The 16,825-nt window shown below is 40.9% G+C and overlaps 1 protein-coding gene across 1 annotated transcript; it reads right to left on the bottom strand.

Moving 5' to 3' along the window:
- Positions 1-2,375: 2,375 nt before the first annotated feature.
- LOC140857263 (uncharacterized) lies at positions 2,376-3,100 on the bottom strand (the record flags this gene model as incomplete). Its single annotated transcript, XM_073256028.1, has 2 exons — positions 2,376-2,802; positions 2,885-3,100. Coding segments are annotated over 2 exons (501 nt in total), but the record flags the coding sequence as incomplete, so codon positions are not given.
- Between the last annotated feature and the right edge of the window lie 13,725 nt (positions 3,101-16,825).

Genomic DNA, 16,825 nt, shown 5'->3' with positions numbered 1-16,825 from the left:
TGGTCCCAGCCAAGGATTCCTCCTCTGCATGAAATTTGTTAAAATTGCACCATATGTGGTCGCCGTGGATGGAAGAAATGGAGTAACATCTTTTGTTATGAGTTTGGATCTAAGTCAAACTTAATAGGTCCTGTAACAAGTCTTCAGACAGAAGTCTCCTCATTAGTTTCTAACATTTTAATTACAGCATGACAGGATATCCGCGCATCCTCTTAACAAAGGGGAAGATCTCTCTCCTCCCTTTGTCTCATTCTTTTTCTTCTTGAGATGGCAGAGAGTTGTTAAACGTTTCTTTCCAGTCAAGGGACCTTTCCTGCATATGTTTGCTACCAGTAGATCCGAGTTGGTATCCGGGACATCATTAATGAACTGGCACTCCTATGAAACTCTGAAGTTAAGCCAGACTCGCTTTATCAACACCACATTTTGCAGCCTTTTTGAGGGGCCCCAATCTAGACTCAAGTGGGAGACAAACCAGGGAGCACCTAAACTGGCTCCTAGCTAGGTGGAGCCAGCAACTGGGTGCTGTGGTCCCAGCGTAGCTTATTGCAGCCGTGTGGGTCTCCAAAATTACAACCTAACTGCACAGCCTCCATTCATTACGGAATGGAGATAAAACAGCGCCATTAGCACCATTAAAGCTGCTTTTTGGAGACAAGGAGTTCTCCACTGGACCCAAGGGTTTCATATCTGGCATTTGTATGGAGGAGGCAAGAAGCTTTGCATATGTTTCTTTTGTTTGGCTCACTGAAATTTCACAATGACCTTGGTAGCAGAACACAAATGCATTTATCACCATCCGATTTCCTCATCTCTTATCAAGTGCTTTGGCGGTCCATGCTGGAGATAAAAAGAAGGAAAAATAGGTAATTTTACAGATCGTCGTAATATTTAAAGTTTGGAAAGGTGACGAAAAACCACTACTAGTGACGTTTTGTGGAAATTATATCCAAGATTAATTTAGGGCCAAGTTTCACTTTATCAGCATTTGGAAGAGTTTATAGGGGAGTTCTACCGTGCTTTGAGAGTTACCTATATGCCTTTGAAAAGGAGTTCCAAAATTCAATTAATAAGAATGGAATGTCCTTCTATAGTCTATACACGCGCCGGGAGTAGAAAGAAACAGGTGAAGTCCACGTGGAAGAAGATGGCAGTCATGTGAAAGTGCTTCTTGGCGGCTGACTTTATTGGTGGCATTCAATTTGTCCGTCGCTCGCGCATCTGAATTCATGACAGGGTGATGACGCTTGTGATAGAGAAGATGAAGTCAAGATATGGAACTTTCCTGCTAGCAAAAATCCTGTACGTAGTCCCATGTGGAGAAAACAGTGGAATGAGAACATGAACTCCCAAGAGCCAACAGACAACCACCTCCTTCATTTATGAGCAATCCAACTGCCAAATCTACAACCATATCTATAGCCCCCACATCTTCCATACTTACCTTGGTATTTAAGTGATATTGATTACAAGCATCTAATAATTGAACAAATACATTAATTGTAGTATTGTCATCAAATGTTAATAGTATTAACTCTCTCCTTCAGCCTGGATTTCTTAGTGACACAAGTGGCCGTAGAGTGGCCGCCTAGGTTTCTATTTTTTTGTTGTGAATTGATGCATGGCCCTCGTCGGGGGCTCTGCGTAGTCCATGGCTACTAGGTCCACGACAGCTCTAGTCTCGGTGGACCCTGTAGTGGCTAGTTCATTAGACTCGTGTTCTAGCAATGACCGCACTCGCCTCCCCGATCTCACCTACAAGGCCACAAAGATATCGTAGCATGTCACTCCCTCTTTTTAATTTCCAAGCTGCATTGCTTATAATATTTTTACGTTTAAATTAATTAATGACCACATATGTGCTAGATCGAGTTGATTGATTAATGCACGCAAGGAGTGCATGCACGCATTGATCATTTGTCCTTGCCACCCTCAATAAGGACATGGTGCAGGAAATGGGCCACGAGTCAAGTTTCTCACCACCACTAATTCCTTATGCATTTACTCTAACTACTAACACTAATCTTCACCACGCCCATGGAAAAGAAGAAGAATAATTTTGTGTAATTCACCTCTGATTGAGTTGTTTAATTTGTAGCAATCCAGCAAGAGAGGAATGCATTAGAATCTAGCTCACTTCCTGCACATCCCATCGCTATCAATAATCCTGAACTAAGCATCATGTTATGAAGAAAAGGATGTAAAGCAAAAAATTTTGCAAGATAATGTTGACAAATTGAGGCAACAGCGGGAAGATCTTCTTTTCTATCACTCGAGCAGTATCTATAGTACAACGATAAGAGAACCAGGCCATGGCAGCAAGCAAAATGCATAGAGCCCGTATCATCTAATTAATTACTAACTTTAATGGTTGCCGCATATGTAGTGAAATGGGCAGGTAGAAGTTCTCGTAGAGCACTTTGTTTTCCACTACCTGCACTAGTTCAAGAGGTTGTATTGGAAGCGAAGCTCAAAACCTCTCAAGAGAAGATAGGAAGAGAACAGAAAGAGATGGCTTCAGTTGTGAGACGGGGGATGGGTTCTAGGACCCATATAATCTATATCGAACCCTGGGTGCACTCTACGCCCCTTGCGACGCACATGCCATGAAACCTTAACCAGGGATGGGATTTGAACAGCACCTGATACTTCATCTCTCTTCGTCTCTACGTCCTTCGTTGGAGCCTCCAATCCCTTCGGCCTTTCCATGGTTGCACTCCTCCGACTCTCTTTCTCCGATGATGATTGAGTTTGATTCACTGTGGCTGAAGTCATTTCATCAGGCTTCACGATTGCAGCATCCTGAGAATGGAACCATTAAAAGGTTAGAAGAGATCAGAACAAGGCCAAGAAGCAGTCTTTCCACTAAAACTGTTGCACCAACCTTGCTTGAGTGATGGAAAGCTCTGTTGGAATCTCTGCCATGTACACTTAGGTGACGGTCATCACATGCACCAGTAGAAAGAGATAATAGGAGAATGAGGAGAAGAAGATGAGGCATGGTGGGGTTTGTTGCAAAGCTGATGTTTGGGTGGAAGTTTGCTGATGGTAGGAGAAGAGTATTTGTAGATATTGGCACTAAATAAAGGTATGCATGAAATTAAAGTCAAGCGCAGTAGTGTTTTTCTCCAAGGGGACACGCAGAGGGATTGGTGATGGGGAGAGGAGAGGAGAGGAGATTGGAGGGAGAGAGGAGATATGAAAGGGCGGACTCCTCTTTCTACGCCTTCCAACGAATGGAAACAAGGGAAGTGGGACCGGAAGCTTCCCTTTGAATGTGTGAGAGTGGTAGGTTTTGAGTGAAACTCGAGATTTTTCTTAGAAACGTTTATATGTCGGTGTCTCTGCAGCGATCCTGTGATCTAGGGAATTGGGCTTAGTGTCGGCTGGAAGTAGATGCAATTTAGGAAATGTTGTCATATAATAATCACTCTTGTACCTACTTTTGGCTTTCATCTAGGAACATGAAAAAGAAATTCTTTATTTGGTGTTCAGGATAGTGTGCTTTTTTTTTTTCTTTGTTTTTGGTTGGGGGAGAGAGAAGAGAGATGGGAAACAAAATATAAAAACAAATTGTATGGATCAAGGACGTCCACAGGTTATCTTTCTTTTAAGTTTAATTTTTACATTTTTTTTATATTCATAAAATATTGCATAAAGTATTTTTTTATATTCATGAAATATCGCATAAAGTATGAAATAAAATCGAGCAGTAGAGGAGACTTGAAGGCGCCTATTACATGTTATATTGGCTTATTTTCTTAAACAGGCCCACTCAAAATCTATTTCTATGTAAGAATAACAAAAATGATCCGACATGCTGAGTATACATCCTAGATTTGATCAAATTTGAAAAATAAAATTTGACTGGATTTGAGTTTGAATTTGGATAAAATCCGAAAACTGTAGCACGGATATGGATAAGATATGAGTAGTGTTGTTTTCTATCCGAACTCGAATCCGAACCCGATCCGAATATACGCATATGGGTAATACCCAAACTCATATCTACATATATATGTTTATAATTCTATTTTGATAATTCTGTTTTGGTTGATAATATACATAAAATTATTTTGATTATTTATATATTCTATATTGAATTATAATTTTATTTCTATATTTGATTTGTATAAATCTGAACTAATAAATTATGTTCTATGTTGAATTGATAATTTTATTTTGATTGATAATATGCATAAAATTATTTTGGTTGTTTATTTTTTTGGATATAGGATAGGTATGGGACGGATATTGGTTGGATATGGAGAAATGGGTTACCCATGGATATCTCCGAACTCATTAAGTATGGGGATGGATATCTTTTTTCTTATCCGATCGGGTGTCGAGTAGAGTTTGGATATAACGTATTAAGTTCGGATTCGGAGATGGATAGTACAATACTTGATCTAAATCCTACCCATTGCCATCTCTATTTCTATGTCACCTTTCTCCTACAATTAAAGTGCAAGTAAGTAGTGCAACATGAATATTGTTAATAGCAAATGAATTGAGAAAGTATAAAAAGAAAAAATAATTTTTTTCTAAATAAATTGTTATAGCCCAAAACCAATTCAACCCACCAAAACCCAAAATAAAAAAAAAAAAAGAGGATTCAAACCGGGAAGAAGACTCCCGATAGGAGTCTTCTTCTCCGGCGAGACCAGACAAAATCGAAAATCCTAGGACCCCTCAGAGTCCTAGGGTCCTCTATAAGAAGATCTCCTCCTTCCTAGAAATCCAACATCGGCCCTTTTCTCCTCTTTTCCTCTCCGATTTTTTCGAAGTAGAGCCGCGGACACCGTTTTGATTCTCGTCGTGATTGCCCGCCGACGAGGTCACCGGAGGCCGAGGTGAGTCTCCTTCTTCTTTCCTTCTTTCTTCTCCTTCCTCCCATGCTCTTGTGCGCGGCTGCCGGCGACGAGAGTCGCCGATTTTCAGTCGGAGAAAGGGACCTCTGTTTTGGTCTCTTTTCCGTGAATTTTTCGGCACCGACGATTGCAATTGATCGCCGGCCACGCTCCTCCGTGACCGGAGGAGTGGCCCTCGTCTGCCGCCGGCCTCCACCGCGGCGGCCGTGGCCTGAAAGGCCCGGCAAAAGGAGGGGATGCCGGTCCCCTGTTCCGACGCGGGAAGAGCCGAGAAGAAGAAGAAGAAGAAAAAGAAAAGAAAAGAAGAAAAAGAAAAAGAAGAAAAGAAAAGAAAAGAAAAAGAAGAAAAAGAAGAAAAAAAAGAGAAAAAGAAAAGAAAAGAAAAGAAAAGAAATAAATATAATAATAATAATAATAACAAAAAATATATATATATATACTTATATATATATATAAATAAATAAATAAATAATAATAAAATGATAAGAGAGAGAGTTTCTCTCTCTCCTCTCTTTTCTTTCAGTCTGAACCCTTACTTTCTCTCTCTGGAATTGAACTTTCTCTCTCTACTTTTCCTCTCTAGAATTTTCTCTCTCTAAGTTGTTTCTCTCTCTTGATGGATTTCTCTCTCTCTAAAGTTATTCCTCTAGGATTAGCGAAGTGGAAGGCTTCATTGATGATCTTGATCGAGTTTAGGGAAGAGTCTGATTTTAAGTGAGGTTTTGATTTTGGGATTTGTTAGATTTAATTTTGAATTAAAATTAATGTAAAAATATAATTTTGGATAATAGGCACGGAAGAATCTCCTAGAAGTTAGTCGATCTGTTCATTCAGTGCTCCGTGAAAGGTAAGTAATGAATCATCTTCTCGAGATATTCCATATTTATTCTGAAAATAAATAATTATTCTCTGAAATTATGCATGATTTATGAAATTATGTTTTGAAAGAAAAGTGCTTTTGAAATGTTATGGTATATCGATTTATGCACAAGTTCAGTAAAAAAATTATGATATATTATGATACAAAGTGTTTTGATACAAATCGGATTTATGCTCTCAATCTAACTATGTTTCAGTGGGCCCCGCCAATGAGGATTATACGTTGGTACTCAGTGGACCCTGCCAGTGGGGGTTGTGCGCTGGTGTTTGTGGACCCTGCCAGTGGGGGTTGTGCGCTGGTATTTGTGGACCCTGCCAGTGGGGGTTGTGCGCTGGTATTCTGTGGACCCCGCCAATGGGGGTTAAACGTTGGTCATTGTCAAGGCTGTTGAGTTACGAGTGTTTTGAATTGAATCGGATTTATGATTATATTATATATGAATATTTGAAAATATTTGATTTGTATTAAATCAGCATGAAATATATTCTTATGTTTATTTACAGTATTATTTTTGAAAATTAGATAATATCTGAAATATCTGGTAGAGATACTTGTTACTTACTGGGCTGTCTAGCTCATTACCTTTCTTTCTATTTTTCAGATTTAGATAATTAATTTCGAGCGTGGGAAGAAATATTGGGACAGAGCTTTTAGAGGCGAGATTTAGCATTGTCAACTTCATTGAACTTAGACCTATTATTTTATTGTTAGTAAAATTTTATTGGATGTAAGACATTTGATTTAATTACTTGAATTAAGATTGAATAATAATTATTTGAATTTATTTCGCTGTGATGCATTGATATCTTGATGAGATGCCTTGCATGCTTATGGAGAGAGTTCTTCATAAGTATGCGGCGGTTGTCACGACCCTCGATTCACAATCTCGGGTCAGGGGTGTGACAATTAATATGGTATCAGAGCATAAGTGGATAAATTATGACACAGAATTTGACATAGTATGAGTGTAGGTGGGTAAACATTAGGAATATTGGGACGTTAGAGTATGAGCATCATAATAAACCCATCCTAACAAATAGATAAATGAATCTAATAAGGTTTTACTACTACAAGGTTACCATGCCTCCCCGTAGAATGACAAGAACTACTCAAGGAATTGCAAGAGAGACATCACAACCACGGGATGGTAGCACTCCCCATCTGACCAGTGGCACCCCTCAGGAGGAGGGAGTCGTAGATCCTAATGGGAGTGCTTCGAGAGCACGTCAAGAACCAGATATGGCTCAGTTAATGCAGACCCTAATCAAGATGGTATAAGCGCAACAACAAATACAGCAGCAAATGTTTGAACAACAGCAGATACAATGAGATACACAACAACATCAACATCCACCACCACAATATGGAGAGCAACCAGTACAACGGAACAATATTTCAGAATTTAAAAAGCTTGCTCCTCCAGCTTTCAAGGGGACTACTGAACCTTTGGAGGCTGATAACTGGATAATGGAGATGGAGAAGGCCTTCACTGTCCAAGAGTGTCTTGATGAGGAAAAGATTCTATATGCAGCTTATTTACTACAAGGAGAAGCATACAACTGGTGTCAGCGACTACAGCGCAAGCATGAATAAGACGGTGAAATACTTACCTGGAAAAGATTTCGGATTGCATTCTACGATCAGTATTTTTCTCGGAGTATAAGGATCCAGAAAGAGCAAGAGTTTATTTATCTGAAGCAAAAGGGTATGAGTGTGACTGAATATGAAGCGAAATTTACAGAGTTAGCAAAATTTGCTCCGAGATTAGTGGATGGTGAGCAAGAACGTGTTCACAAGTTTGAGATGGGACTGAGAACTGAGATTCGAAAATAAGTGGTTCTATATGAATTGACAACTTATGCCGATGTGGTAAACAAAGCATTGATAATTGAAAGAGAAGTCAATGAAGAACGCATGGAAAGGGAAAGAAGGCAAAGAAAGAGAGCACAATCAAATGATACACAAGGGCAGAATAATAAAAACATCAAAAGATCAGCTAAGGGAGCAGTAGACAATAAGACTCAACAGATTGATGGTGAGCCGTGCTCCAGATGTGGCAAAAATCATGCAGACAAGGATTGCTATTGGAATACAGGTGCTTGTTTCAAATGTGGTCAGATGGATCATAAAATTTCTAGCTGCCCGCTAAATATAGAAAATCAAGTTGGCCAAAGAACTTATGAAGGACAACATAAGGGTGGTGGACAGATTTCTAAAATCCAGGGAAGAGTTTATGCATTTACTCAACAGAATGCACAGGCTTTCAATACAATGGTGACAGGTATGAAAAATTTCGAAGACGAAATTTTTTTTTAGGGATGAAGAATGTTATAGCCCAAAACCAATTCAACCCATCAAAGCCCAAAATAAAAAAAAAAAAAAAAGAAGATTCAAACCGGGAAGAAGACTCCCAATAGGAGTCTTCTTATCCGGCGAGACCGGGCAAAATCGAGAATCCTAGGACCCCTCGGAGTCCTAGGGTCCTCTATAAGAAGATCTCCTCCTTTCTAGAAACCCAACATCGACCCTTTTCCCCTCTTTTCCTCTCCGATTTTTTCGAAGTAGAGCTGCGGACACCATTTTGATTCTCGTCGTGATTGCCCGCCGACGAGGTCACCGGAGGCCGAGGTGAGTCTCCTTCTTCTTCCCCTCTTTCTTCTCCTTCCTCCCATGCTCTTGTGCGCGGCTGCCGGCGACGAGAGTCGCCAATTTTCGATCGGAGAAAGGGACCTCTGTTTTGGTCTCTTTCCCATGAATTTTTCGGCACCGGCGATCGCAATTGATCGCCGGCCACGCTCCTCCGTGACCGGGGGAGTGGCCCCCGTCTGCCGCCGGCCTCCGCCGCGGCGGTCGTGGCCTGAACGGCCCAACAAAAGGAGGGGACGCCGGTCCCCTGTTCCGGCGCGGGAAGAGCCGAGAAGAAGAAGAAGAAAAAGAAAAGAAAAGAAAAAAAGAAAAGAAAAGAAGAAAAAGAAGAAAAGAAAAGAAAAGAAAAAGAAGAAAAAGAAGAAAAAAAAAGAGAAAAAGAAAAGAAAAGAAAATAAATATAATAATAATAATAATAACAATATATATATACTTATATATATATAAATAAATAAATAAATAAAAAAAAAAGATAAGAGAGAGAGTTTCTCTCTCTCCTCTTACTTCTTTCGGTCTGAACCCTTACTTTCTCTCTCTGAAATTGGACTTTCTCTCTCTACTTTCTCTCTCTAGAATTTTCTCTCTCTAGGTTGTTTCTCTCTCTTGATGGATTTCTCTCTCTAAAGTTATTCCTCTAGGATTAGCGAAGTGGAAGGCTTCATTGATGATCTTGATCGAGTTTAGGGAAGAGTCTGATTTTAAGTGAGATTTTGATTTTGGGATTTGTTAGATTTAATTTTGAATTAAAATTAATGTAAAAATATAATTTTGGATAATAGGCACGGAAGAATCTCCTAGAAGTTAGTCGATCTGTTCATTCAGTGCTCCGTGAAAGGTAAGTAATGAATCATCTTCTCGAGATATTCCATATTTATTCTGAAAATAAATAATTATTCTTTGAAATTATGCATGATTTATGAAATTATGTTTTGAAAGAAAAGTGCTTTTGAAATGTTATGGTATATCGATTTATGCACAAGTTCAGTGAAAAAATTATGATATATTATGATACAAAGTGTTTTGATACAAATCGGATTTATGCTCTCAGCCTAACTATGTTTCAGTGGGCCCCGCCAATGGGGATTATACGTTGGTACTCGGTGGACCCTGCCAGTGGGGGTTGTGCGCTGGTGTTTGTGGACCCTGCCAGTGGGGGTTGTGCGCTGGTATTTGTGGACCCTGCCAGTGGGGGTTGTGCGCTGGTATTCTGTGGACCCCGCCAATGGGGGTTAAACGTTGGTCATAGTCAAGGCTGTTGAGTTACGAGTGTTTTGAATCGAATCGGATTTATGATTATATTATATATGAATATTTGAAAATATTTGATTTGTATTAAATCAGCATGAAATATATCCTTATGTTTATTTGCAGCATTATTCTTGAAAATTAGATAATATCTGAAATATCTGGTAGAGATACTTGTTACTTACTGGGCTGTCTAGCTCATTACCTTTCTTTCTATTTTTCAGATTTAGATAATTAATTTCGAGCGTGGGAAGAAATATTGGGACAGAGCTTTTAGAGGCGAGATTTAGCATTGTCAACTTCATTGAACTTAGACCTATTGTTTTATTGTTAGTAAAATTTTATTGGATGTAAGACATTTGATTTAATTACTTGAATTAAGGTTGAATAATAATTATTTGAATTTATTCCACTGTGATGCATTGATATCTTGATGAGATGCCTTGCATGCTTATGGAGAGAGTTCTTCATAAGTATGCGGCGGTTGCCGCGACCCTCGATTCACAATCTCGGGTCGGGAGCGTGACATAAATATTATCCAAAATTATATATATAATAATATTTATGTAATTATAGGGCATAGGATCAGTCAACTTGGGCTCATGTATTCCACTTATAACTTCCAACTAAAAACTTCTTTTTTCTTAAGAAACTTGCAAATAATTACTCTGCATTGTCTTGGGGATGACTGTTGTGGTTCTAATAATATGGAGGGTACCAATAGTCCCACATCAGTTGTGTCAAGAAAAATTTGTGCTTATAAGAAGGAAAATTTTTTTTCCATATGAGATCCATTTAAAAGACAAAGCAGTAAAGCGCATGGGACAGAGTGGACAATACCTCACAAGACGGACTTTGAGATCGAAATCCACCTGGACTGACTGTGGGACTTTTCGGACTGTACACATCAGAGTTCTTTTTGATTGGAGGACTCTGATGTGGTTCTCGTGCTTATAAGGAGACATTTTTTAAACAGCAAAATCGTGAGGTGCATGAGTCAAAACAGATAATATCTTACATGACGGATGGAGTCCTTATCCATAATAGCAACTAGCCTCCTTGTATTGTATGAAGAGGATGCTGCTACTTGATTAACTCTGATGGTACATCTTCAATCTAAGGTGTTTCATCCGGAGTCAAATTGCGTGGCCTCAAATGTGGGACCGAGACAGTACCAAGAAGGAAAAAGTAGCATTCTGTTTGACCATGGACTCCATGGAGACAAATGGCCACTAAAACGTGGGACCCTATCTCACCCTCTTCAACTTTTTCTTAAAAAAAATAAAACACATAAAACCCTTTTCAAATGTGTGAAGGCTTACGATTGTAGTATCCAAAACTCTTTTTGCTATTTCATATATTTCTTCTAATCTTGACATATTCTCGTCATATTATAGTCAATACAAGTGCAGCAAATTAAGAACTAGATTGGAGATTGAGTTGGTAATGGAAGAAGATCCAACGGAGAAGACTTAGGCTCGAAGCTAAAAGAGAGATTGGGAGAGGCGTGACGACAAATAGGGTGACTCGAAGTGCGTGCGTGCGTGCGTGCGTGTGTGTATGTACTTAATATACAAAACGGACGGAGCAAGCATTCCTTCAATCACACACTAACATCCGTTCCCTCCCTCCAAGTACAACGCATGTCGGCCCCGACGTGAGCCCCACCATTCGTAAATTATAGTATAGAACTGTACCACGTCATCTATTTCGAAGACGGGCAACTCTTCTTCACCTCGATGATGCGTGTATCGGCCGGAAGCCCTCTGGTCATATTTTCAGAATGAATAAAAGCCGTCCGTTTTCATGATGGATGACGTGGCGGTCATCCACAGTGGTTGCACTCTGTGGGTGGCGGTGCAGCACGAGAGTGAGCGAAGCGATTGCCGCATCGTTCTGGGGCCACGAGCCGGCCGCCGCATGCGCGCGCCCCTTGAGGGAGGGAAAGGGCCTCCCGTTAGCAACTTAGCAGCTCCACCGTCTGCCACGTGGACGATTATATGTGGGTCCCAGATAAGGAGTGTGGGTGTCTGGGTGGAGTTGGTGGGACCCCTCGCATGTCTCACCGAGACGGAATGGCCCACGCGTTCGCAATCGACGGCGCCGGGAACCGGACCGGAGGCGCTACCGAGATGGGTTGTTCGGGATTCGAGCCGAGTCGGATTGACTCGGACCGTGCCGGGTAAAGCGCTTGCATGGGAGCGCGCGTCCCGGCGGGCGGGTCGCCTCCCTTGGCTCCGTTGTCTGGACGGAGCCATTCCTCTCTCTCTCTCTCTCTCTCTCTCTCTCTCTCTCGTCCGCACGGATTTGACTGCCACCTGGGATGAACAAACGTACGTACGTACTCCTTGGCTCCCGCTTGGGACAAGTGATCGGTGGCAAACATGTTCAATGAGGGGAAGAGGGATGTTAGATGGCCTTCATTTTCCCTCATCACATCTTTATCAGCGAAAGCAAAAAGAGATAAAAGATCGGGGCCATATGTTTCTTTTTTTTCTTTTTTTTTTTAATAGTTGGTAATAAATGCCATTTTAAAAGGATGGCAATTGGCCCCGCCGCATGCGAGAGAATGAATTTTCTGCTAGCCATCGGGCCATGGATGCAATTACTTCAGCCCATACAAACGGTGTGAATCGCAAGGGTTCAGGATTCACCTCCCTTCAAATCTACATTTGGATCACCCACTGACCACTGAGATCCATAAAGACGTACAGACAGTAGAGTTTGGAGTGCTTTAAGATATGCATGGTAGATGATCCAATGGTAGATTTGCATGGAGGAAAATAATTTTTTATTTGGAGCAAAAAATACAACCTCCCTCTAAATTGCAAGACAACTAAAGCATACTCAAAACTTGGGCCACCCATCCAGCCTGCCCGAGCCCGGCATCCTTAAAATGGGCTTGAGCTATGATTTTCGACCCAACGGGTAAGGGTGGGCTCGGATTTATGTTGACCTAATCCAAACCCATATTCAATCCAAATTTCAATTTCTAAATACCTATAGGCCACCTATAAGTCCGTAAGGACCGTAACCTGATCATTATTTCTCTTCTTCCTGACTCTTCCAATCTTAATTCTCGATTCTCCAACTCCAGCCATCTTGTCCCAATCCGTGATGCCAACATCGTTGAGTGGAAGACTGAAAGAATACCCAACCCAGTTTGACACTTTATCCCTGTTCGTGATGCCGGCACTGTTGAGTATAAGACCGAAAGGATATCCTATCTAGTTCAACACCACCCACGAGGCCATGATCTTCACCTTCGCCTCTACAAACCCTACCACTGCCTCCTCACTGACGACCCCAAGCTCTTAGTTTTCTACTACTTTCATGGAGGCCAACTCTTGCACCTAGTCCAACTACTGCCTCCGCCTCATCGTCAAGCTCCATGCCATCATCATTGCCCTCAATCGACTATCGCCTTGCACCTGAGCACTGCCTCCCCACTTTCATTGCCGATTTCATTGTGAAATGCCTAGAGCATCCCCTCATTCCATCATCTTTTCATCAGATGTGCTCCCCTCTTTCCCCGACTTCCCCATCTTCTCCTCAATCATCCCATTTTTCTCGACGTGCTTGGCTCTTCCTAACCAGACTAGAGCTAGGGTTTTTCTCTCTGCTGTCATGCTGCCTCCTCGTGCCTCCATGCCTCTTCCTCTTCTCACCTCCTCTCTACCTCCTGGGCTCCGGCATCCTTCTCACATCTCCACCTTCTCTCACCTAATGATGTCGACTCTAATAGGTAATTATGATTAAATATTTTGATCCCAAAACATTAAGATTGCTCTTGAGAATCATGTGCCAATTAACCAACCGAATAGTTAATAGATGAGTCCGTGACCTTCTTTCTTGAGAATCTATTTGGAAAATCATGTGCCAATTAACATTGCTACGATGGACTTTGATTTAGAGATTTGGATATCAAATTATTTTATTGAACCGTCACTTTGAATCTTCTAGTACGTGGTACTTTGATTTATATGTGACATATTAAAGGTTACTTATTTTTCACAAGAATTTAGATTTTTTTCTTAGACCACACTAGAGGTTTGCTTGCCAAATTATATGGCTAATTTCAACTATTATAAATTTTTTTGAGACTATGAAGAAGATTTAGAATTTAATGATTTCAATAATCCTTATTAGAACAGATACTACATTTTCTAAGTCTTATTTTTGCTCTTATTTTGCTTTTCAATATAAAAAATAAAGGTCTAAAAATATAAAAGACATGATGACTCGGACAACAAAATAAAGAGAAAAATATTAGGTTAATACAAAAACTGTTGGCCCAAGTTTTCTCTTATTCCAATGTCCAACAAACTAAATGAAATAAAAAAAAAAGCCTGAGGTCCGGCTCGAAAGCTCGAAATCTAATATATAGTAGGTCTAGGTCTGAAAAGAAGGTCCGAAAGTCGGGCCAGATCAGAGCTCGATCTAAAAAATTACTGTCTTTCTTTGAGTTGAGTTCGACCCGGCCCACCCGATAAGTAGGTCTAATCCTAAGCTCTAGATTTATGAATAACATTAAAAATCTAATAAATTTAAAAATAGCTAAATTAAATAATAAAAATTAAAATTTTAAATATTTATAAATTTATTTATTTAAAAATAAGAATAGAAGAGGTAGAAGTATTAAATGATAGCATAAAAACACCATCACTAACAACTATATATATGGCATCATTGGTCTGCAACGCATAAAAATTTATGAAATTAGTCATAAACAATTCATGAATAAATCATAAAATTGGTATATAATTCAATAATAATTGAATAATTTTGGACCAATTCATCTTTGGAAGATAATTTGGAAAATCATTTGATCAAGAAAAATCAAGAATAATTCAATTTCTTAAATAATTTATAGAATATTGTAACTATGCTTAGGGTAACAATTTTTTTGAAGTACCGGATTAGTCGACGGGTAAAGCCTGCTGATGCTTGCGCGAGCACACGCGCACACGTACAAAGGGAAAAAAAAGCGCGGGGGGAGGCCTGGGCGCCAAAAAGCTTGGGAAACCACTTCTGCACAGCCCATTATTTTTTATAAAAAAAAAGTACCCAAAATGAATAAGATGGGTTTTATGTTTACAGGGAAAGCACCAGATAACGTGGCAATTCTCAGGCATTGCTAGATGGATTCGGAGATTTTGGCGGCAGGTTTGATATTTCTGCTTGGTAGTATCGCAGCGCCTAGGCAAAACTGAAAAAGACTGAAGCGCCCAGAGGCTAGGCGAAACCCAAAAAAATAATAATAATAAAGTCACCCCAGATTGCGCATGAAATCCTGGTTCGGATGGTACAATTTCAATCCCAGCTTTATGATCAATCGCTTGTCTGGCTTGGATTGGGGGTATCGTTATAGAGAATAGTCCCACATAGTGTCTTGAAAAACAAAAAGGTCCACGTCGCTAGACAGAACTGAAGCTAAACGGGTCTAAGCCCAAAGGCCCCCAACTGGGGGCGAGGTTTAACAACGCTAGCGGGAAAATGCATTAAAAACCAGGACGTTCCGCCAAAAACTGATTTGTTTTATTTTTCCCCCCTGACTAAATCAGATTACGACCGTCTAACATATGAGTAGTTGCGTCGGTCCAAAAACTTTTGGAAGAGTATTGACGCCGGTGCAGGCTGGCGACGTCTCTAATCGCAGGTTGAGGAGGTTGAGTGTGAGGGGTTGGAGCAGGGAGCAGCTAGAGGGCTCACAAGCTCAGCCCTCTCGATAATGGGTATGATCATCCTGATGAGGTTGATTCTTAGTTCCATACCCATCTATCTTCTATCGAACTCGATTTTGCCCAAGATCGATGGTGAAGCTTGAGTAGTTTCGACGCTTCTTTTAGGGATCGTACATTTTTTGGTCTAGCATGTGATATGCCAGCCATTGGGGGAGGGTGGCCTTGACATCTGGTCCTTAATTACAAGATGGATTAGGCATCTGCGGTATCTGTGAGTTTTGATCTCTGGTGGTAGATTGAGGAGGCTAAGTATGAGGGGATGGAGCAGGTGGTCCGAGAGCAGCTGGAGGACTGACAAGCTCGAGCCCTCTTGATGATGGACAAGGTCATCCTGGCAAGGTTGATTCTTCATTCCATACTTGTCTATCTTCTATCAAACTCGATCTTATCTAAGATCAGTGCTGAAGCTTGAGCAGCAGTTTTGGTGCTTCTTGTGGGAATCACACCCTAGTCATGGTGGTGGCTTGCATCTTGTGGCCCAGGATGTGGTGTGCCAGCTCCTAGAGAGGTGGCTTCGGCATCTAGTCCTTGGTTACAAGATATGAGGTTCTCATTGCACAACATACCATCAGGTTTTTGCTCGACCTTGAGTTCATGTGGAGTATAATGATAAGGGCAAAGTATGAAGCGTGGTCGACTGGCAATGAGATTTAGGTTAGTTGGAGTGCCTCTGTTTTGTGAAGGAAGATCTGCGTGCATGCTTACAAAGTGGTTGGTGGGGGATAGTCGTTCTGTAAGTATCATGTTTAATCTTTGGGTTGCGTACATGCCCTTGACTTGGTGGTTGATATTCATTAGCACCCAGATGACTGACTTAATGAGAGTACATGACCTTCTCTATATTGATAGCAGAGGCTGGGATCCGGTAGTAGTGACCCATCTTTTTGAGGAGATGATGGGCAAACGATTGCTATCCCTAGCGATTCCCCTTCATCGCAATCCGAATATCATGGTTTGGAGACCTTGCACCGCAAGGCTAGTCACGACTAACCTCCATCGATTATATCAGTCGAAACCTACCAAACACCTAGATGACGGGTGAATCTAGAAGTTTGGGATGCACCCAGGGGTGAGCGTTTTTTTATAGAAGGTGGCTCGGAGACGGCTTCTGACCAAGGCCTTCTTGAGGAGAGGCATAGATGTCCAATTAGTCTGCCCTTGTTACGACGTGAAAGAGGAGAGAATGGAGCATACCCTCTTTCTGTACCCACTAGCTAGACGGATCTAGTTCCTCGTAGATCTGTACCAATGGATTGCCCAAACCACCAATCGATTGCCCAAGCCGATGATCCAACTGAGGCCTTCTCAAACCTTTCAAGATGGATGATAATTTGACCTTCGAATCCTTCAAAATATCTTAAGATCAACTTTGATGAGAGTATCTGTCTTCAGAGGTGCACCAGATTCGTGATCCATGGGCCTAACTCCAGATTGGTTGC

Source organism: Elaeis guineensis, chromosome 4 (genome assembly GCF_000442705.2).
Source record: "Elaeis guineensis isolate ETL-2024a chromosome 4, EG11, whole genome shotgun sequence".
NCBI lineage: Eukaryota > Viridiplantae > Streptophyta > Magnoliopsida > Arecales > Arecaceae > Elaeis > Elaeis guineensis.
The sequence above is the reverse complement of the archived record's forward strand: the minus strand, read 5'-3'. Positions and strand labels throughout refer to the sequence as shown.